At 47.0% G+C, this 23,215-nt stretch overlaps 1 protein-coding gene across 10 annotated transcripts in view; it reads right to left on the reverse strand.

Annotated features, from left to right (window-relative positions):
• Nucleotides 1-23,215, reverse strand: part of CUX1 (cut like homeobox 1) — a 307,807-nt gene that overhangs the window by 112,787 nt on the left and 171,805 nt on the right. For all 10 annotated transcript variants that reach the window (XM_060756991.2, XM_060756990.2, XM_067472043.1 and 7 more), the window contains exons 6-9: nt 21,683-21,806; nt 21,102-21,178; nt 18,620-18,686; nt 3,711-3,759 (exon numbers count right to left, since the gene is read on the reverse strand). In XM_060756991.2, coding sequence (XP_060612974.2) covers nt 3,711-3,759; nt 18,620-18,686; nt 21,102-21,178; nt 21,683-21,806 — 317 coding nt within the window. The remainder of the gene's footprint in view (nt 1-3,710; nt 3,760-18,619; nt 18,687-21,101; nt 21,179-21,682; nt 21,807-23,215) is intronic.

Here is a 23,215-nt window from a genome sequence, read left to right on the forward strand (position 1 = left end):
GTCCTCCAAACCCTCATCCACTCCATCTTGCTGAGGTTGAAGACTCTCTTTTTGTGAGAAGACCGAGGCAAAGAAGGCATTAAGTAGTTCTGCCTTTTCCCTATCCCCTGTCAGCATTGCCCCATCTTCTCCTCGAAGAGGTCCTATCGCCTCCTTGTTTTTCCTTTTTCTACTGACATAAGAATAGAAGCCCTTTTTATTGTTTTTAATGTCCCTGGCAAGTCTGAGCTCGTTTTTTGCTTTAGCCTTGCGGACCTTTTCCCTACAGGTGTTGGCTATTTGTTTGAATTCTTCTTTGGTGATTTCTCCCTTTTTCCACTTCTTGTGCATGTCTCTTTTGTGTCTTAGCACAGTTAGAAGTTCTTTGGACATCCATTCTGGCTTCTTTGCACTTGTCCTATTTTTTCTCTTTGTTGGCACAGTTTGCAATTGCGCCTTGAGTATTTCACTCTTGAGAAATTCCCATCCATCCGTAACTCCCTTGTCTTTTAGTATCTGTGTCCACGGAATGCTGCTCAGCGTTTCCTTCATTTTTTGGAAATCAGCTCTCCTAAAGTCCAAAATGCGGGTTTGACTTGTCTTAGTTTCGGCCTTCCTTTGTACCTCAAATTGCAGGAGCACGTGGTCACTTGCCCCTAAGGATCCTACCACTTCGACCGCATCGATCAGGTCCTCCGCATTTGTTAAGATGAGATCAAGAGTAGTCAATCCCCTTGTTGCTTCTTCTACCTTCTGGACCTTCTTGGCTTTAAGCCCACCTTTCAATCTCTTTTCCTGCCCACCAACATTCCCTTTCCCATCTTAACACCTCTCAACAAAAGATTTTTCCAGGCTCAGCCAGGCCTTCAAATGCTAATGAAGGTGGTCAGTTGAAACATTCACACCTAGCTCCAGCAGAGAAGAGCTCTTGGCCCCACCCCAGCCATTCCACAGATATATAAACCCACTTTCCTATTTCCAACAGACCTCACTACCTCTGAGGATGCTTGCCATAGATGCAGGCGAAACGTCAGGAGAAATGCCTCTAGAACATGGCCCTATAGCCCGAAAAAATCCACAAGAACCTAGTATTCCCTTTTCCATTCTTGAGTTCAGAGTAGAGCAACTACTTTGGGAGACAGTGGTCAGGCATCCGGACAATGTGGCCGATCCAGCGGAGTTGATGGCGGAGGACCGTCGCTTCAATGCTGGTGGTCTTTTCTTCTTACAGCACGCTGACATTTATCCGCTTGTCTTTCTAAGAGATTTCCGGGATTTTCCAGAGGCAGCGCTGATGGAATCGTTCTAGTTGCATGTGACGTCTGTAGACAGTCCATGTCTCGAAGGCGTATAGCAGGGTTGGGAGGACAATAGCTTTATAAACATCCTTACGGATGTCCCGGTCCTCAAACACTCTCTGTTTCATTCAGAAAAATGCTGCACTTGCAGAGCTCAGGCAGTGTTGTATTTCAGTGTCAATGTTGACTTTTGTGATGAGGTGGCTGCTAAGGGAGTGGAAATGGTCCACGTTTTCTATTGTTACCCAATTAAGCTGTATCTCTGGCTTTGTAAACAAGCACCTTGGTATCCCTACGGATGTCCCGGTGCTCAAACACTCTCTGCTTCATTTGGAAAAATGCTGCACTTGCAGAGCTCAGGCTGTGTTGTATTTCAGTGTCAATGTTGACTTTTATGGAGAGGTGGCTGTCCCCATCAGTCACATTTTCTAATGTTACCCCATTAAGATGTATCTTTGGTTTTGTAAACAAGCATCTTGGTATCCCTACAGATGTCCCGGTCCTCAAACACTCTCTGCTTCATTCGGAAAAAAGCTGCACTCGCAGAGCTCAGGTGATGTTGTATTTCAGTGTCAATGGTGACTTTTATGGAGAGGTGGCTGTCCCCATGAGTCACATTTTCTAATGTTACCCCATTAAGCTGTATCTCTGGCTTTGTAAACAAGTACCTTGGTATCCCTACGGATGTCCCGGTCCTCAAACACTCTCTGCTTCATTTGGAAAAATGCTGCACTCACAGAGCTCAGGCGGTGTTGTATTTCAGTGTCAATGTTGACTTTTGTGGCGAGGTGGCTGCCAAGGGAGCGGAAATGATCAACATTTTCTAATGTTACGTCTTTAAGCTGTATTTCTGGCATTGGAGAGGGATTGGCTGGTGACTGCTGGAAGAGCACTTTGGTTTTCTCGATGTTCAATGATAGGTCGAGCTTCTCGTATGCTTCTGAGAAGGTGTTTAGAGTGGCATGTAGGTCTTCTTCTGAATGCGCACAGACAACGTTGTCATCAGCATATTGGAGTTCTATAACAGATGTTGTAACCTTGATATTGCTGAGGTTAAATAGCTTGCCTTCTGTCCCATAGATGATTTCCACTCAGGTGGGAAGCTTCCTGTCTCGTTGTAGTCCAAAGTGATCTGGAGGGACATGGGCTCCATTAGGAATGCAGCCGTGATACCCTTTCTGTCTTCTCCAAAACACCGCATGAATTTGGCAACGCAGAGCCACATGGAATCATAGACTCAGAAGAGACCTGGTGATCCATCATCCAGCCCAACCCCATTCTGCCAAGAAGCAGGACAATTGCATTCAAAGCACTCCCGACAGATGGCCATCCAGCCTGTTTCAAAGAAGGCCCTGTTTCTTGTCCCCATCAGTCGCACTTGTAAGTGTGGTGGGACTGAGAGTGGGGCCTCCCCAGAAGTTCTTAATCTCCGAGGTGGATTATAGAGGGAGATACATTTGGACAGAATTTGAAAAAAAAATCTGTTCCTGGTTCAAAAGTGTTGGAATCATACAATCCTAGAGTTGGAAGAGACCTGGTGTGCCATCCACTCCAACCTCATTCTGCCAACAAGCAGGAAAACTGCATTCAAAGCACCCCCAACAGATGGCCATCCAACCTCTGCTTCAAAACCTCCAAAGATGGAGCTTCCACCACACTCCAGGCAGAGAGTTCCACTGCTGAACATAGAATCAGAGAATCGTAGAGTTGGAAGGGACCTTGTGGGCCATCCAGTCTAACCCCATTCTGCTAAGAAGCAGAAAAATTTCATTCAAAGCACCCCCAACAGATGGCCATCCAGCCTCTGCATCAAGGCCTACAAAGATGGAGCCTCCACCACACTCCAGGCAGAGAGTTCCACTGCTGAACATAGAATCATAGAATCATAGAGTTGGAAGGGACCTTGTGGGCCATCCAGTCCAACCCCATTCTGCTAAGAAGCAGAAAAATTTCGTTCAAAGCACCCCCAACAGATGGCCATCCAGCCTCTGCTTCAAAGCCTCCAAAGATGGAGCCTCCAGGCAGAGTTCCACTGCTGAACATAGAATCAGAGAATCATAGAGTTGGAAGGGACCTTGCGGGCCATCCAGTCCAAACCCATTCTGCTAAGAAGCAGAAAAATGTCGTTCAAAGCACCCCCAACAGATGGCCATCCAGTCTCTGCTTCAAAGCCTCGAAAGATGGAGCCTCCACTACACTCCAGGGCAGAGAGTTCCACTGCTGAACAGCTCTCACAGTCAGGAAGTTCTTCCTAATGTTTTGGTGGAATCCCGTTTCCTGTAGTTTGAAATGTTATTTCCTGTTTGTGCCGTTTCCCCATGTTTTTGACAGAAACAAATAGGAAATTACATTGATAACACAGGGGGGGAAATCGTGTGACATCATGCTATGGTGGTTATTACTATTATTGTGTTGCCTGCTTTGAAATCCTACCTGATTCGCTCTTTCAAGGTCCGTCATGATCATCTCGATTTCATCCGACCTGTGAGGAAACAGAAGCAGAGACCGATCGTCTATCACTGAGTCCAATGACGGGAGAGTCCCAGAGACCTGACACTGGATCCACTTGAATGGATGATGACGCCACAAAGAGAAGGTTCATGAGAACTTGGGGGAGGGTGACACCTAAGAACCCGCGTGGCATAAGATTAATTCTATCCTTCACGATCAATCTGACTTTATTGCTGTAATGTAGGGTTTCTCAACCTTCTGAATGCTGTGACCCCTTAATGTAGTTCCTCTTGTTATGGTGACCCCCAACCAGAACATTATTTTCGTTGCTACTTCACAACTGTCATTTTGCTATGTAAATATCTGATATGCAGGATGGATTTTCATTCACTGGACCAATTGGGCGCAAATACCCGATACTGGTGGGGTTGGAGGGGATTGATACTGTCATTTGGGAGTTGTAGTTGCTGGGATTTATAGTTCACTTACAATCAAAGAACATTCTGAACTTCACCAATGTTTGAATTGACCCAAACTTGGCACACAGAACTCCCACAACCAACAGAAAATACTGGAAGGGTTTGGTGGGCATCGACCTTGAGTTTCCAAGTTGTAGTTCACTTACAACCAGAGAGCACTGTGAACTCAAAACAATGAAGGATCTGGACCAAACTTGGCACAAATACTCAATATGCCCAAATCTGAACATTGGTGGAGTTTGGGGAAAATAGACCTTGTCATTTGGGAGCTGTAGTTGCTGGGATGTATAGTTCACCTCCAATCAAAGAGCATTGTGAACCCCACCAACAATGGAATTCAACCAAATATTGCACACAGAACTCCCAAGACTAACAAAATACTAGAAGGATTTTGTAGGCATTGACCTTGAGTTTGGGAGTTGTAGTTAACCTACATTCAAAGAGCACTGTGGACTCAAAGAATGATGGATCTGGAACAAACTTGGCACAAATACTCAATATGCCAAAATGTGATCACTGGTGGAGTTTGAAGAAAATAGACCTTGACATTTGGGAGTTGTAGTGGCTGGGATGTATAGTTCACCTTCAATCAAAGAGCATTCTAATCCCCACCAATGATAGAATTGGGCCAAACTCCACACACAGAACTCCCATGACCAAAAGAAAATACTGCAAGAGTTTAGTGGGCATTGACCTTGAGTTTGGGAGTTGTAGTTCATCTACATCCAGAGAGCACTGTAGACTCAAACAAGGATGGATCTGGACCAAACTTGGAATTGATAATCACTATGCACAAATGTGAACACTGGTGGAGTTTGGGGAAAATAATCCTTGACATTTGGGAGTTGTCGTTGCTTAGAGCATTCTGAACCCCACTAACGATGGAATTCAATCAAACATTGCACACAGAACTCCCATGACTAACAAAATACTAGAAGGATTTTGTGGGCATTGACCTTGAGTTTGGGAGTTGTAGTTAACCTACATTCAAAGAGCACTGTGGACTCAAAGAATGATGGATCTGGAACAAACTTGGCACAAATACTCAATATACCCAAATGTGAACACTGGTGGAGTTTGGAGAAAATAGAACTTGACATTTGGGATTTGTAGTTGCTGGGATTTATAGTTCACCTACAATTACAGAGCATTCTGAACCCCACCAATGATGTAATTTGGCCAAGGTTCCCACACAGAATCCTCATGATCAACAGAAAATACTGTGTTTTCTGATGGTCTTTGGTGACCCCTCAAGATGTCCCCTCGCGACCCCCCTCCAGTAGTCCCGACCCCCAGGTTGAGAAAGGTTGTTGTAATGGGTCAGCCTTGCCCACCAGTGGCCCATCCAATTTATTTGGGGTCCCTCAATGTCTTCCTGCTTCTTATCCCGAGGTGCCACCGCTCTCAAAGTGTCGCCAGCACACCTCACACGTCGAAGCAACCGTGTACGGCGCTTCAAAGAGAACCTCCCCATGGCGCAGCGGAACAGCCGAGGGTCGAACTGTTCCCGCTGCGTTCTTGAAGCGACAAGAAACACTTTAAGTAGAATAATGGATTAAATTGCATTGATGGGCAAGCTGGGACAGCATTCCGGAGGATCTTCAAAAGGATTCCTCCTTCTTTCACACTTCCGAGGGCAAAACGCCGCATCGGGAGCTGGCACTCGGAAGCCTGAAATCAGCGATTTCGCAAAGTCTCGTAATAGCGACGTTTCCCTGCACGCACAAAAAGTTGTGTTATAAAACCAGTTCTGATTCATCTTTTTTATGAGCCGCAACGCCTCGGTCGTTCTCAATATGTCATCGGGATTAATAGACACAAGCAGCTGGCTTTTCTCAGGCTGTGAAGCTTCCTTCACAAGAGAGAAGAAACAATGCCCGCTGGCCACTCTTTGGTGCCCACGGGTTCCAGAATCTCCTCCATGGCACCAGATTGGCACGGGCCGGGATCGGGATCAGTGGCCTTTCCATTGCCAACCAGAGGGTTTCCTCAAGTTGCTCCGGCCTGTGATGAACTCCACCTGTACATTTATTTATTTATTTATTATTTACACTATTTCTACCCCGCCCTTCTCACCACCGAGGGGGGGCTCAGGGCGGCTAACACAGGCAACAGTTCAATGCCAACAGTATCAATAACAACAATATAAAATCCTATTACATAACAATTAAACAGTGATATTAATTAAAATTACATAATCACAAAGAACAGATCAAATAATCACAAGTCATATAGCCGTTTCCAATTTTCATAACAATCCTATTGTCCGAGTTCAGTGCCTAAAGTGCTGCTGTGCCCACTAGCCAAAGATCTGGCTCCAAAACCACATCTTTAGTTTTTTCCTAAAAGTAAGGAGGGAGGACGCCGATCTAATCTCGCTGGGGAGCGAATTCCACAAGCGGGGGGTCACCACCGAGAAGGCCCTGTCCCTCGTCCCCACCAGATGTGTTTGAGATGCTGGTGGGACCGAGAGCAGGGCCTCCCCAGTAGATCTTAAATTACGAGGTGGAACGTAGAAAGAGATACGTTTGGATAAGTAAGCTGGGCCGGAGCCATATAAGGTTTTATAGGCCAAGACCAGCACTTTGAATTGTGCTCGGAGGTGGACAGTGGAGCTGACACAGCAGGGGGGTGGTATGCTCCCTGTATGGCGCTCTGGTGAGTAATCTGGCTGCCGCCCGTTGGACTAGTTGGTCTCCGAACAGTCTTCAAAGGCAACCCCACGTAGAGTGCGTTGCAGTAACCTATTTGGGATGTAACCAGAGCGTGGACCACTGTGGCCAAGTCAGACTTCCCAAGGTACAGGCGCAACTGGTGCACATTGGAGATCCGTATACAGTGGTCCCTCACTACTTCGCGGTTCGCTTTTCGCACACTCGCTGATTTGCAGTTTTTCAATAAATATGAATTTAAAATATTTACTGAAAATATTTTAAATATTCTCTCCCGCTACTTCCACGCACCCTCTCAATCCTGAGCCCTGAGTCTCACCCGTTACCAGTGAGTACCCCCACGTGGAGGTACTCACTGACAGGGAGGCGGGGGGGGGGGGAGGAGGAGGAGGAAGAGGAGGAGGAGGAGGAGGAGGAGGAGGAAGAGAGGAAGGCGAAGAAGGAGTGTGTGAACTGAGAAGGAGGGGGAAGAGGTGGAGGATGAGAAGAGCTATGCGTGTAAGGAGGAGCCAGCGGGAAGTGTGGTGTGAAAGGGGAGAGAGGGAGGAAGGGAGGGGGAAAGAGGAGAGGAAAGGGATTGAATGAGTGAGAGAGAGAGAGAAGGAGGAGAGATGAGTGGGTGGAGCCACTCCTAGGAGGGGACAGTCTAGCACAGGGGTCCTCAAACTAAGGCCCAGGGGCCAGATACGGCCCTCCAAGGTCATTTACCCGGCCCTCGCTCAGGGTCAACCTAAGTCTGAAACTACTTGAAAGTACACAACAACAACAACAACAATCCTATCTCATCAGCCAAAAGCAGGCACACACTTCCCATTGAAATACTAATAAGTTTATATTTGTTAAAATTGTTCTTCATTTTAATTATTGTATTGTTTTAAGTCTTTTTTTTTTGCACTACAAATAAGATATGTGCAGTGTGCACAGTAATTCATTCATGTTTTTTTCAAATTATAATCCGGCCCTCCAACAGTTTGAGGGACTGCGACCTGGCCCTCTGTTTAAAAAGTTTGAGGACCCCTGGTCTAAAAGTTGCAGCGTAACAATCCGTAGAATGTGCTCTTTAACTACCACTATTCACTTTTCCACATAATCACCAGACAATTGGATACATTTCTGCCAATGATGAACAAGTTTTCTGAAGCCGTCATGGAAAAAGTTGACACTCTGTTTCCGCAACCAGCGTCTCACAGTTCTCTCAACGTCTTCATCAGAAGCATAATGATGTCCCCGCAGATCTTTTTTCATTATCGGGAACAGATGGAAATCAGACGGTGCTAAATCTGGACTGTATGGAGGATGTCGTACGGTGGTGAGATCCAGTTTCTGAAGTTTCAAGTCTGTGCGCTTTCAGTTCAGGCGTCAGCATCCTGGGTACCCATCGTGCACAGATCTTCCGATAGCCAAGCAAAGCAATAATGTGACCCACACGTTCTTGTGAAATGCTGATTATGCTTGACATTTCTCTCTGAGTGATACAACGATCGTCCTGAATCAATCTGTCAACCTTTTGCTTGTGAAACTTGGTGGTTGCAGTCACAGGACATCCAGCTCTTTGTTTGTCACAGATGAGATTGGTGGGGACGAGGGACAGGGCCTTCTCGGTGGTAGCCCCTCGCATGTGGAATTCACTCCCCAGGGAAATTAGATCATTGTCATCCCTCCTTTCTTTCAGAAGGAAATTAAAAACATGGATATGGGACCAGGCCTTTGGGTAATCTGGCAGACTGACAAGGACAATGACGACCAAAGCTTTGGAAACGGACTATGATAAGTGGAATGAATTTATTAATTACGGACTTGGCGAAACGATGGCCACCAGGCTGGCTTTTTATCATAGAATCATAGAATCAAAGAGTTGGAAGAGACCTCCTGGGCCATCCAGTCCAACCCCCTGCCAATAATGTAATGTTTTAACTGTTTATAATTATTGTTACTATGTATTTTATTGTGTTGAATTGTAGGCATCAAATGTATGCTGGTTGGAAGCCGCCCTGAGTCCCCCTTAGGGGGTTGAGAAGGGCGGGGGAGAAGTACCCGAAATAAATAAATAAATAAATTTGTCACACAAGTCAGATGTTCCCACCTCAACATCTTTAAACTTTCTTGCCCAACGATGCACAGTACACACATCAACACAATCACCATTTTTTTTTTTGTCGTGTCAGGAGCGACTTGAGAAACTGCAAATCGCTTCTGGTGTGAGAGAATTGGCCGTCTGCAAGGACGTTGCCCAGGGGACACCCGGATGATTTGATGTTTTTTTATCATCCTTGTGGGAGGCTTCTCTCATGTCCCCGCATGAGGAGCTGGAGCTGATAGAGGGAGCTCATCCGCCTCTCCCCAGATTCGAACCTGCTACCTGTCCGTCTTCAGTCCTGCCAGCACAGGGGTTTAACCCACTGTGCCACCGGGGGCTCCCAACACAATCACCATAAACAACTTGCATTCTCTGATGAATCACACCTTCTGCCAACCTAGCAGTTTCTGCCAACCTAGCAGTTCGAAAAACATACAAATGTGAGTAGATCAATAGATACTACTCCGATGGGAAGGTAACAGCATGCCATGCAGCCATGCCTGCCACATAACCTTCGAAGTGTCTATGGACAATGCTGGCTCTTCAGCTTAGAAATGGAGATGAGCACCAACCCCCAGAGTCAGACAAGACTAGACTTAATGTCAAGAATTCAATGACTGCACGTTGCTTAAGTCACACTGACCGACCGTCTGTGCAGGGTTCCATACTTCACACTTTAACAACACAACCGTTCAATGCTAGGGCTTCCCGCCAAAATGGAGCTGTAGAGGAGAGTCTACTGAACAAGACAGTACCTGCCGCATACCAGTACTGCCATCTGTTGAGGAGTTATGAAGGTGGAGGCATTACTTTTCATTCAACCCTCATAGAACTCTGGATCGCGAATTACAAATCCAATCCTCGTAATCTCCCGGAATCTTCCCAGAACGGATTTCGGCCATTTTGCACACCCCTATCTTCTAAAGTAATTCTGTGCATTAGGAATACAAGGAGCACACGAAAGATTGTCCGATGCGGTCGAAACTTGACATGTCGGTACCTTGCCCGTTTTGCCTCCCGGCACTTCCGAGGCGTTGAGAGGTTTCTTGTACTTCCAAGGCGGCCACGGCCTTCTTTACGTGCGGGAGAACCCAAAATCAAGCCAGCATTTGTGTTTTATTAGTGAAAGAGGGCAACGTTTGGGGAAAGGGGGAGGGAACCACCGCGCAATGTGTTCCCATGGCTGTTTTGTTCTTTTTTACGGCTCGCAATGACTGTTAATATTAAGCCACGAGGGCTCGTAAAAATGGAGCACTAAAACTTTTTATTGCCAAGTTTCTGCAAATAAAACTTACCTGACATTGATATTGGGAAGCGGCGCAATTGGGTCAAATAAAATTGCGTCATGGACTTTCGCGGCCGTTGGCAGTACCTTGGGAAGTCAGACTTGGCCACGGTGGTCCATGCTCTTGTTACATTCAGGATAGACTACTGCAATGCGCTCTACGTGGGGTTTCCTTTGAAGACTGCTCAGAAGTTTCAAATAGTCCAGCGAGAGGCAGCCAGGTTAATAACTGGAACGGCATACAGGGAACACACAACTCTTATGTTACGCCAGCTCCACTGGCTGCCAGTTTACTATCCCAGTTTACCTGTCCGAAAGCATCTCCCTTTATGAACCACCACGAAGACTAAGATCCTCCGAGGAGGCCCTGCTCTCAGTCCAGCCTCTTGATGCTCAGGTGTCACTTGATGCTCAGGTGTCGGCGGAGGATGGGAGGGCCTTTGCACAACTCAAACTTGTGCACCAGCTGTGACCACACCTCATGAAGTCTGACTTGGCCAGGGTGGTCCACACCTTGGTTACATCCAGACTGGACTACTGCAATCCGCTCTACGTGGGGCTGCCCTTGAAGACAGTCCGGAAGTTTCAACTGGTACAACGGGCAGCAGTCAGGCTCCTTACTGGAGCAAACTATAGGGAGCATACAACACCCTTATTAAAACAGCTTCATTGGCTGCCGATAAGTTTTGTTCAATGGAATTGAACTAAAACTGGCACACAGAACCCTCATGTTCAACAAAAAAAAAAAAGGAAGGGTTTGGTGGGCACTGACCTGGAGTTTGGGAGTTGTAGTTCACCTACATCCAGAGAGCAGTCTGGACTCAAACAATGATGGACCTGGACCAAATGTGACACAAATACTCACTATGTCCAAATTTGAACACTGGTGGAGTTTGAGGAAAATAATCTTGACATTTGGGTGTTGTGATTGCTGGGATTTATAGTTCGCCTACTATGAAAGAACATTCTGAACCCTACCATTGATAGAATTGGGCCAAACTTCCCATGCCTTGAAGATATTCGCTGGGACGAGCCTCCCTCCAGCCTCACATGCTCTCCCTTGCCCCACACATGCGCACCACGCTGCCGTGTGACAAACACACCTGCTCTCCCCTCCCCACTTGGAGTCTCAGAAACAGCCCTTCCATTGGCTGAGAGCTGTTTGGCCTTCCCTTTTGTGGTTCCGATTCACTGGTGACACACTTTTGAGGCCTCCCACCTCAAAAGGAAGAGCAAGATCTGCTTCCTTGCTAACGTTTGCAGAAACAAGAGACACTTGTAACTGTAAATGTGCCGAAAGACGCAAACCATCTGAGAGCACTAGTTTCTGGGAAACCCAAGGCTGTAGGGTTTGTTTCTTATTGCGGAGAGGCACCAGAGGCATTGAGGCCACGGCGAGCAAGACTTTTGGTGCCATAAGGTCGTCGTTCCTCCTGCAACGAGATGCACACAGCTGCCTCCCTTCTGGAAACGGCCAGGGCCAGAGGTTCTCCTGCTTCACCAGACACACTGGGATTTGAACGAGGGGAAAGGGAGAGCCCCAAAGGGCCGTTCCTCGACCCAGCTGCAGCAGGAAGGCCGGCCTCCCAAAGCCCAGAGACAGCTAACATTCAAACGGGACTCTTTCTGGGGCACCGACGACGCAATTTCGCAATGTGGGAAAGACTAATGGGTACAACAAGACCCAACAAGGCTTTGCTCTGTGGGGAAATTATTACCCACTCCATGCTAGGCAGAGCAGCTAAAATTCGAACAGGACTCTTTCTGGATGGAATGGACTGATGAAGACACCCAAGCTGCGCGTTTTTGCAATTTTGAAATAATAACGAGAGAAACAAGACCTGAATCAAATGTAGTCCCTGTGGGGAAATTATTACTTGCTCCACGCCGGGTAGAGCAGCTCAAATTCGAACAAGACTCTTTCTGGGTGGAATGGACTGATGAAGACACCCAAGCTGCGCGTTTTCGCAATTTCAAAATAATAACGAGAGAAACAAGACCCAAACCAAATGTAGTCCCTGTGGGGAAATTATTACTTGCTCCATGCCAGGTAGAGCAGCTAAAATTCGAACAGGACTCTTTCTGGGTGGAATGGACTGATGAAGGCATCCAAGCTGCGCGTTTTCGCAATTCTGAAATAGTAACGAGAGAAACAAGACCCGAACCAAATGTAGTCCCTGTGGGGAAATTATTACTTGCTCCTTGCCAAGCAGAGCAGCTAAAATTCGAACAGGACTCTTTCTGGGTGGAATGGACTGATGAAGACACCCAAGCTGCGCGTTTTCGCAATTCTGAAATAGTAACGAGAGCGACAAGACCCGAACCAAAACTAGTCCCTGGCCTCGCTCTGTGGGGAAATTATTACCCACTCCATGCCAGGCAGGGCAGCTAAAATTCGAACAGGACTCTTTCTGGGGGGCATGGACTGATGAAGGCACCCAAGCTGCGCGGTTTTGCAATTTCGAAATAGTAACGAGAGCAACAAGACTCCAAACAAAATCTTTCCCTGGCCTCGCTCTGTAGGGAAATTACCCGTTCCACGGTGGGCAGAGCAGGGGTTAATGCTGGCTGATGCTGACTGCCCTGAGCCTGTGCTTTGTTCGCCGGAGCGTTAAATCCGAAAGCTCCGGAGAGAGGGCCGCAGTGTAGTCGCAGCAGCAGCAATGCTGCAAGGGCCGGGGTATAAAGTTCTGCATGAAAAATGCATGTCGCTGGCCTGCTCCGTCCGAAAGGAGCGCTGGCGGGGAAGTATGAGGCGCCCACCCTCTCGCTGGCAATGGGGAGCATTCCTTAGCGAAACAGCACCTCGGGAAAGGAACGAAAGGGCAAACAAGCCGTGAACGAAATCAAAGGGTTCCATTATCCTCCCTTTTCTCTCCGAAAGGAGACTTTTACATCCACAAGGCTGGTGTGCGGGACTCTCCGGCAGCCATTGAGGCAACGCACCGCACGGTGCCACATTGTGAGTGTGTGCGAGCGGATGAGGAGGACCAGGAAGCGGAGGCTTCTGTGGAGCGACCACATCCAACCCCATTATTTCAGGGCTTCCCTTGCCCCAGGACCCACATTTTGTATTTGGCCACCAAATTGCGCAGGTTGACAGCGCCTAGAGATAACTGATGCGCCAGAGCTCAAGATCCCGATCCAAAATGACCACAGATGAGAGATTAGCCAAAACTGGGAGGAATGTATAGTACTACACTTAGGCAATACAGATTATACAGATTGAGCACTCCTTATTCGGAATTCGGAAAGCAACAATACTCCCAAATTGGCTGAAACGCCGGCACCGTTGTTTCATGTGCAAAATTATTAAAACAAATAAGGTCGCCATTGACCTTTAGGCTGCTATGTGTATAGGATTACTTGAACACAACTGAATGTGCACATTGAGACATCACCAAGAGATTTCATTCAGCGCTTAAACACAAATACAATACCGCCTGAGCTCTGCAAGTGCAGCATTTTTCCGAATGAAGCAGAGAGTGTTTGAGGACCGGGACATCCGTAGGGATACCAAGGTGCTTGTTTATAAAGCTATTGCCCTCCCAACGTTGCTATATGCCTGCAAAACGTGGACTGTCTACAGACGTCACATGCAACTCCTGGAACAATTCCATCAGCACTGCCTCCGGAAAATCCTGCAAATCTCTTGGGAAGAAAAGCGGACAAATGTCAGCATGCTGGCAGAAGCAAAGACCAACCGCTTCGAGTTGCCCAAGGGCTGAGAAAAGAGGTATATAAATGAAGTAAGTAAATAAATAATAACTAAATTGAAGCAATGCTCCTCTGCCATCAACTCCACTGGACCGGTCATGTTGTCCGGATGCCCGACCACCATCTCCCAAAGCAGTTGCTCTACTCCGAACTCAAGAACGGAAAAGGGAATGTTGGTGGACAGGAAAAGAGATTGAAAGATGGGCTCAAAGCCAACCTTAATAACTCTGGCATAGACACTGAGAAGTGGGAAGCCCTGGGCCTTGAGCGCTCCAGCTGGAGGTCAGCTGTGACCAGCAGTGCTGTAGAATTTGAAGAGGCACAAATGGAGGATGAAAGAGGGAAATGTGCCAAGAGGAAGGTGCGTCAAGCCAACCCCGACCAGTACCGCCTTCCACCTGGAAACCGATGCCCTCACTGCGGGAGAAGATGCAGATTAAGAATAGGGCTCCACAGTCACCTACGAACCCACCATCAGGACACTGACCCTGGAAGACTATCCTACTCGGAAAACGAGGGATCGCCTAAGTGAAGTAAGTGAAGTGAACACACAAATACACTTTTGGCATGATCATACACCAGGCCCCCATGATCCACTCTACATCCTCCTGCAGTTTGGTTCTGGCCCAGATTACTTTGTCTGAACATATATTCTGCTATGAACCATCATGAAGCTTAAGATCGTCAGGAGAGGCCCTGCTCTCGATCCCACCACTCTCGCAAACACAGTTGGTGGGGACGAGACAGGGCCTTCTTGGTAGTGGTCCCCCGTCTGTGGAATATATATATTGCAAGCATCGCGGATGCCTATGTGAGGCTGCCCTGGGTCCCCCTTGTGGGGAGAAGGGTAGGATAGAAGTGTACGAAATAAATAAATAAATAAATAAATAAATAAATAAATAAGGAGGGTGAACCATGGATGATGGGACTTGAAGTCCCCCTACTCACTTCCCGAGACCGCTGCGACCCTCATCCAAGGACTGATCAAGACCAAACTTGGCACACAGAGTCCCAATGTCCCACTCTACATCCTGGTGCTGTTTGGAGGAGGATGGACCATGGATGATGGGACTTGCAGTACCTTCATTCAATTCCTGAGACCACAGCGACAGTCATCCAATTAGCAATCTAGACCAAACGGCATACAGAGCCCACATGACCCACTCTACATCCTGGTGCAGTTTGGAGGAGGATGGACCATGGATGATGGGACTTGCAGTACCTTCACTCAATTCCTGAGACCACAGCGACACCCATCCCATTACCAATCAAGACCAAACTTGGCATACAGAGCCCCCGTGACCTACTCTACATCCTGGTGCTGTTTGGAGGATGGACCATGGATGATGGGACTTGCAGTACCTTCACTCAATTCTTGAGACCACAGTGACACTCATCCAATTACCAATCACGACCAAACTTGGCATACAGAGCCCCCATGACCCACTTTACATCCTGGTGCAGTTTGGGGGAGGATGGACCATGAATGATGGGACTTGCACTCAGTTCCTGAGACCACAGCGACACTCATCCAATTAACGATCAAGACCAAATTTGGCATACAGAGCCCCCATGACCCACTCTACATCCTGGTGCAGTTTGGTGGACAAGAACAAATGAACGATGGAATCTGCAGTATCTTCACTCACTTCCAGAGACAACTGCGACCCACACTAATGACTAATCAAGGCCACACACAAGTCCCCATGACCCACTCTACATCCTGGTGCGGTTTGGGGGAGGATGGACTACGGATGATGGGACTTGAAGTACCTCCACTCACTTCCCGAGACTACTGCAGACCTCATCCAATGACTGATCAAGACCAAACTTGGCACACAGAGCCCCGATGACCCCCTCTACATCCTGGTGCAGTTTGGAGGAGGATGGACCATAGACGATAGGACTCACAGTACCTTCACTAACTTCCTGAGACCACTGCAAGCCACATAAATAACTGATAAAGACCAAGCTTGGCACACAATTCCTTTCTCAAATAACCCGGGCACCATCAGGTCCCCAAGCTAGTTAATAATCAAAATAACAACAACCTGCCGCATCACAATAAATGCATCTCCGCAGAGGAACAGACCTCTGCAACCCAACCTCCATCCTCCCTGAATGAAGGATCAGCCGCGCCCTGAAAGCTTCAAAACCCTCTTACACAACTGTTTGGGCAAGATCCTCCCTTTCCCAACAAACCCGAAGCTGTGCTTGCCATTTGTCTCAGGAATCCTGCATTAATAAACATGAACACTTCTTTACCTCCCACACTCAGGGACCGGAGGAAACAAAGGCCAGCTGTAGTCATCAATGGGTCCTTGTTCCGCACATAAAGGCCTGATTGCGTTTTATTTCAAGCCTACACATGGAAAACTTCGCCACTGGTTTGTCTTGTCAATTTTCAGATTCGGGCGTCCCAGCTGGCGCATGTTTTCCAATCGCTTTTAACCCCTTCGTCGCCCCAGGAATGGCCAACGCAAGGACTTACGTATTGGCCAAAGGGGACAAACACACCTAACTCACGGGCAGTGAGTGCTCAAGTAAGAAAATGGGTCTTGCTGGAATTGCATCCCCAAAAAGTGGGCTGACGCAACCCAGAATAGGATGAGGACAAGTGATCTTTGGAATTGTGTGGTTGCCTAGCTGTGTGGCCAACATGTTACAGCAGCATTTGCTTTGTCCGCGAAAAGTGAAAATCCGCGAAGTAGGGATGCTATATACAGTAGAGCCCCGGTTATTCGACTTCTGCTTATCCGACACTTTGTATTATCCGCTACCACTGCCTTTACCACTTTCCCTCGCTCGCTCCTTCGCCCTTTTCTCCATCGCTCGCTCACTCACCATGCCAAGTCCTGGTTCTGCCATTGCGATCCATCCTGGTGAGTGAACGAGCGAGGGAAGGCGGTGGCAGCGGCAGAAGTAGGAGCCTGGAAGAGACATTGCCACCCTTCTCACTTGCTCACTCACCCATTCCCTCTCACTCGCTACTCACCAGGTCGGGTCCTGTTCTGTCGCCGGGACCAGTGAGTTAGCAAGCGAGGGAGGGTGGGCAGGTGAGCGAGCGAGGACGGCAAGGGCAGCAATGGCAGCAGAAGTAGGAGCCTGACCACCTTTTCCAGGCTCCTACTTCTGCCGCTGCTTCCGTCTTTGCGGCCCTTCCTCCCTCGCTACTCACCAGGCCTGGTCCCAGTGGCAGAACTATGACTTGGCCCGGTGAGTAGCGAGCGAGGAAGGGCGGGTGGGTGAGCGAGCAAGGGAGGGAGGGCCGCAAAGGCAGACACAGTGACAGAAGCAGGAGCCTGGAAGAGGCGACCAGGCTTCTGCTTCTGCCACTGCTTCTGCCTTTGCGGCCTTCCCTTGCTCACTCACCCGCACTCCCTTGCTTGCTCGCTACTCACCGGGCTTCATCCCGGTGGCAGATCCAGGACTCGGCCTGGTGAGTAGCAAGGAAGAAAAACCGTGAGAGAGCAAGTCTGCGAAAAGCGAACCGCAAAGTAGTGACAGAAGAAGGAGCCTGGAAGAGGTGACCAGGCTCCTGCTTCTGCCTTTGTGGCCCCCCCTCGCTCGCTTGCTCACCCGCCATCCCTTGCTCGCTTGCTACTCACCGGGCTGCGTCCCGGTGGCAGAAACAGGACTCGGTCCGGTGAGTAGCAAGGAAGGAAAACCGTGAAAGAGCAAGTCTGCGAAAAGCGAACCGCAAAGTAGCAAGGAAATGCTTTATTATTATTATTATTATTATTATTATTATTATTATTGTTGTTATTAGAAACACAGCAAGATGAGTCCACAGTAGACAAGATCACTCTGCTGGCTGTTGAATTGGATCACACATCGGACACTTCCATTATTATTATTATTATTATTATTATTATTATTATTATTATTATTATGGGATATACCCTGGTCCATCAGCTTCACCTATTATTATTATTATTATTATTATTATTATTATTATTATTATCATGGGATATACCCTGAAGTCCATCAGACATCGGACAAGTGTCTAGGACTGTGTGATGTATCAGCGAATAATGTGTGCAGATCCCAGTAAGGTGACCTTCTGCACCTGGCAGATGGTAATTTTGTCAGCGTCGATTGTGTTTAAGTGCAGGCCAAGGTCTTTAGGCACTGCACCCAGATTATTATTATTATTATTATTATTATTATTATTATTATTGGATATACCCTAAAGTCCATCAGGCTCATCCTATTATTATTATTATTATTATTATTATTATTATTATTATTATTATGGGATATACCCTGGTCCATCAGGTTCACCCATTATTATTATTATTATTATTATTATTATTATTATTATCATGGGATATACCCTGAAGTCCATCAGACATCGGACAAGTGTCTAGGACTGTGTGATGTATCAGTGAATAATGTGTGCAGATCTCATTAAGGTGGCCTTCTGCAGTTGGCAGATGGTAATTTTGTCAGCGCTGATTGTGTTTAAGTGCAGGCCAAGGTCTTTAGGCACTGCACCCAGATGATGATGATGATGATGATGAACAATAAGAGGGCAGGGGTTGGACTGGATAGCCCACGAGGTCTCTACCAACGCTAGGATTCTATGATTCTCTGAGACCCAAGACGGACTCTCCTTATAGTCATGGAGATCCATCTTAGATCGTCTAAATGGGGCTTACTTTGCCGTCGTCTCTTCGTCGTATTTTGTCTTCAGGTCAAACAATTCTGTCTGCGTCTTTTCCAAAGCTGAGGGGACAAAAAAACAAAACATAAACAAAAACAAAACACAAGCGACATGTTGAAGCATTACTGACATGGCAAGAGCGACATGCTCAAAACGACGACTCGATTACGAGTGAGCTAGAAATGGCTCTCTGTCGGCCCAGTCGCCTCGCATTAAGCCGCCAAACAGAATCATTGCTGAAAAACAATGCTTAAAAGCTTTTCAGAATACTTTCCTCCCGCAAATGCGCAGAAGCGCATAAACAAGCCCAGCCCCAAGTGCCCTCTTGTTTATTTTACTGACACGAAACCACAGTATGTCACAGCAAACGAGATCTATATGCTGGATTTCGTATCACAAAATCACAAGTCAAACACTTCCCAAGTGTCTAGGACTGTGTGATGTATTTTCGAATGATGCGTGCAGTCGACAGATCGTGATTTTGTCAATGTTTATTGTTGTTTCCAAATGTTTGGAAACAATTATTATTATTATTGACACAAAAGCACAGTATGTCACAGCAAACGACATCTATATGCTGGATTTCGTATCACAAAATCACAAGTCGAACACTTCCCAAGCGTCTAGGACTGTGTGATGTATTTTCGAATGATGCGTGCAGTCGACAGATCGTGATTTTGTCAATGTTTATTGTTTCCAAATGTTTGGAAACTATTATTATTATTATTGACACAAAAGCACAGTATGTCACAGCAAACGAGATCTATATGCTGGATTTTATATAACAAAATCACAAGTCGAACACTTCCCATTATTATTATTATTATTATTATTATTATTATTATTATTATTATTATTGCTCCCACTGCCAAACACAAGAGTTGCAATGGAAAAGCAGGCCTTTGTAAGACCCTGTTGAGTCCCCCAAAGCAATTATTTTCTTGGTGTCTTCGTTTTTAGGCCTGTTCCTGGGGTTATTTAGAGTGCTGATTCAGAATTCATTTATTTTTTGTCGTGTCAGGAAAGACTTGAGAAACTGCAAGTCGCTTCTGGTGCGTGAGAATTGGCCGTCTGCAAAGATATTGCCCAGGATCTGCGCTCTCCCCCCAGATTTGAACCTGCGACCTGTCGGTCTTCAGTCCTGCCGGCACAGGGGTTTAACCCACTGCGCCACCGGGGGGCTCCTTTTTCTATTTTCTGAATCAGCTGGTGTGGTCTATCCAATGCTATTTCTTGAATCAGCTGATGTGGTCTATCCAATGCTATTTCTTGAATCAGCTGATGTGGTCTAGCCAATGCAATTTTCTGAATCAGCTGATGTGGTCTATCCAATGCAATTTTCTGAATCAGCTGATGTGGTCTAGCCAATGCAGTTTTCTGAATCAGCTGATGTGGTCTAACCACATCAATTTTCTGAATCAGCTGATGTGGTTTATCCAATGCGATTTTCTGACTCTGCTGATGTGGTCCAGCTAATACAATTTTCTGAATCAGCTGATGTGGTCTATCCACTGCAATTTCATGAATCAGCTGATGTGGTCTATCCAATGCGATTTTCTAAATCAGCTGATGTGGTCTAACCAATGCAATTTTCTGACTCAGCTGATGTGGTTTAGCCAATGCAATTTCATGAATCAGCTGATATGGTCTATCCAATGCAATTTTCCGAACCAGCTGATGTAGTCTAACCACATCAGTTTTCTGAATCAGCTGATGTGGTCTATCCAATGCAATTTCATGAATCAGCTGATGTGGTCTAGTCAATGCAATTTCATAAATCAGCTGATATGGTCTATCCAATGCAATTTTCCGAACCAGCTGATGTAGTCTAACCACATCAATTTTCTGAATCAGCTGATGTGGTCTATCCAATGCAATTTCATGAATCAGCTGATGTGGTCTATCCAATGTTCTTTTTTGAATCAGCTGCTGTGGTCTACACAGTGCATTTTTCTGAATCAGCACACCAAATAACCAAACCAAATCCAAAGTTGACCAAAAACCGATTTCTAACCCTTTTGGTACTAATGCTGGAGAGTGGTCCCTGGTCAAATAAAGGTTGGGAACCACTGCTATAGCGCAGGATGTCCCTCCCTCCTGAAAAGACAAAGTTTAGGAGGTTTGATAAACGTTTCCCATGTTTTTATGATAGACCCGATTAGGAAATGACACTGATAACCCAGAAACAAGAATCGTGTCACAGTGTTATTCACGGCTATTGAAGAGATACGACAGCAATGCTCCTTGCCATAATGGGCTGTGTTCCAGTGCTGAGCAAGTGGGCCATCAACTGCTAGCTTGCCAGGATGCCTCCAGTTGTAGCCAATGGGCACAAATACGGTGAGAGTCCCTGTTCCCACAGAAAAGACCCACAATCCCTATCCCAACGATGGCCAAGAAACAGCGAGTGTTGCATCGAAGAGCACAGGTCGGGCCTGCTTCCCACCCCATTGCAAAGGAGGGGGAAAATCACCCACCTGTTTGTAATGCCTGCATTTTGTGCTCTGCCTCCTCCAGCTTAGAGGCCGTTGAGATCTGCGTCTCTTGTAACATTCTGTAAGGAGAGTAGACAGGATATGTATTTTAATATGGATTTTATATTTTAATATCCATGTGTGTTTACGGAATTTTTGCAATGGGTTGTTGTGAGTTGTTCAGAAGGAATGCTGCTGGAACATGGCCATGTAGCCCAAAAAAAAAAAAAAAATCTCACAGCAACCCAATGAATCTGGCCATGAAAGACTTTGACAACACAATTTTTGCAATAAGTTCTTGTGGGTTTTTTCGGGCTATATGGCCATGTTCTAGAGGCATTTCTCCTGACGTTTCGCCTGTATCTATAGCAAGCATCCTCAGAGGTGAGGTCTGTTGGAACTGTTTTTATGAGTGATGGTCACTCGTCGGCCTGATTGGCGTCTTGTGTCCAAATTTGGTGTCAATTCGTCCAGTGGTTTTTGAGTTATGTGAATCCTACAAACGAACATTACGTTTTTATTTATATAGATGAAATCAATGGGATTGGATCGCTGTTGCCTCGACGGCTGCGCTGTGGGCTTACCTTTCTTTCTCGGCAAAGTCATTCTGCAACTTCTGTTCCTTCTCGAGAGCGAGGTTCTCCGCTTGGTTCTTCAGGGTTTGCTCGTACTCCCGGATCTTCTCCTTAAGTGCTTTTATTGTCACCTCTGTAAGAAGGGAAGAGGCAAGAGGGGAGAAGGAGAGAGAGAGAGAGAGAGAGCTTCACGGTTGCCCATTTTTCCTACCCTTCCTGCGCAGCCGCAGCAGTCGCCCAGCTTCAACTGGAGCTCTTCAACCCTGACACAAAATCAATGGCTACGAGCCTCTTCGGAGACCTTTTACGCTCTAAACGCTAAATTGAACTTTAAATGTCTTCAGGTTGAGAAGGATCAACGGGCTTCGCTGGGAAGCAGAGCTACCTGCAGACCAGGAAGACACTCGGCGGCACAAGGGCCGATTTACCCAGCCCAGACCAGGTCTGACTCCGAGCAAGGACGGAGTCAGACCCAGACTAGCTGACACTCCCTTCAGGCCAGGCTTTCTCCAGACCAAGGTGGGAAGGCTGGGCATCAGGGGCCTGGGCAAGTTCTGCCGGCAAAGCAGGCCTCCGTTGCGCTCAGCAATCTCTCCTGAGGGTTTTAAACTTTGACTACTGCCGGGGTGTCGCTGGGACCGCTGCTCACCTACTTTCTCCCTTCCCCAACTCTGGGAGGGCCTATCTCACAATGTCTCCATGGAACCTTCATTCCTTCCATTCTTTCCTCTTTCCTTCCTTCTTTCTTTCCCATCCTCCTTGGTTCCGTCCTTCCTTCCCTCCCTCTTGTCTTCCTTATTTCCCTCCCTCCTTGCTTCTGCCCTGCCTTTCTTCCTTCCGTCTGTCTTTTCTTCTGTCGCTCCTGCCCTCTGTCCTTCCTTGCTTCCCTCTTCCCTCCTTCCCTCCCTATGTCTGTCCTTCCTTTCTTCTGACTTCCTTCCATTTCCTTCTTTCCCTCTTTGCTTCTGTCTGTCTGTCTCTTCCTTCCTTTCTACCTTCCCCCCTTCCTCCTTCCTTCTCTCCTTGCTTCTGTTCTTCCTTCCTTCCCTTTTGTCTTCCTTCCTTCACTCCCTTTCCCTGCATCCGTCCTTCCTTCTGTCTTCCTTCCGTCCTTTGTTCCTTCCCTCCTTCTTTCATTCCTTCTCTCCTTCTGTCTTCCTTCACTCCCTCTCTCCCTGCACCTGCCCTTCTTTCTGTCTTTCTTCTTTCTGTTCTTCCCTCTCTCTATCTTGTCTTCTTTCCTTCACTCCCTCCCTTGTGTGCCTCTCCTTCCTTCCTTCCTTCCTTCCTTCCTTCCTTCCTTCCTTCCTTCCTTCCTTCCTGTCTTTCTTCCTTAATTCCCTCTTTCCCTGCATCTGTCCTTCCTTCCATCCATCCTTCATTCCTTCCCTCCTTCTTTCATTCCTTCTCTCCTTCTGTCTTCCTTCCTTCCCTCCTTCTTTTATTCCTTCTAACCTTCTTTCCTTCCTTCATACTTTCCTTCCTTCTCTTAGTCTTTGCTTGTCTTTCCTTCCCTCCCTCTTTCCCTGCATCTATCCTTCT

The sequence above is a fragment of the Anolis sagrei genome, chromosome 11, assembly GCF_037176765.1.
Source record: "Anolis sagrei isolate rAnoSag1 chromosome 11, rAnoSag1.mat, whole genome shotgun sequence".
NCBI lineage: Eukaryota > Metazoa > Chordata > Lepidosauria > Squamata > Dactyloidae > Anolis > Anolis sagrei.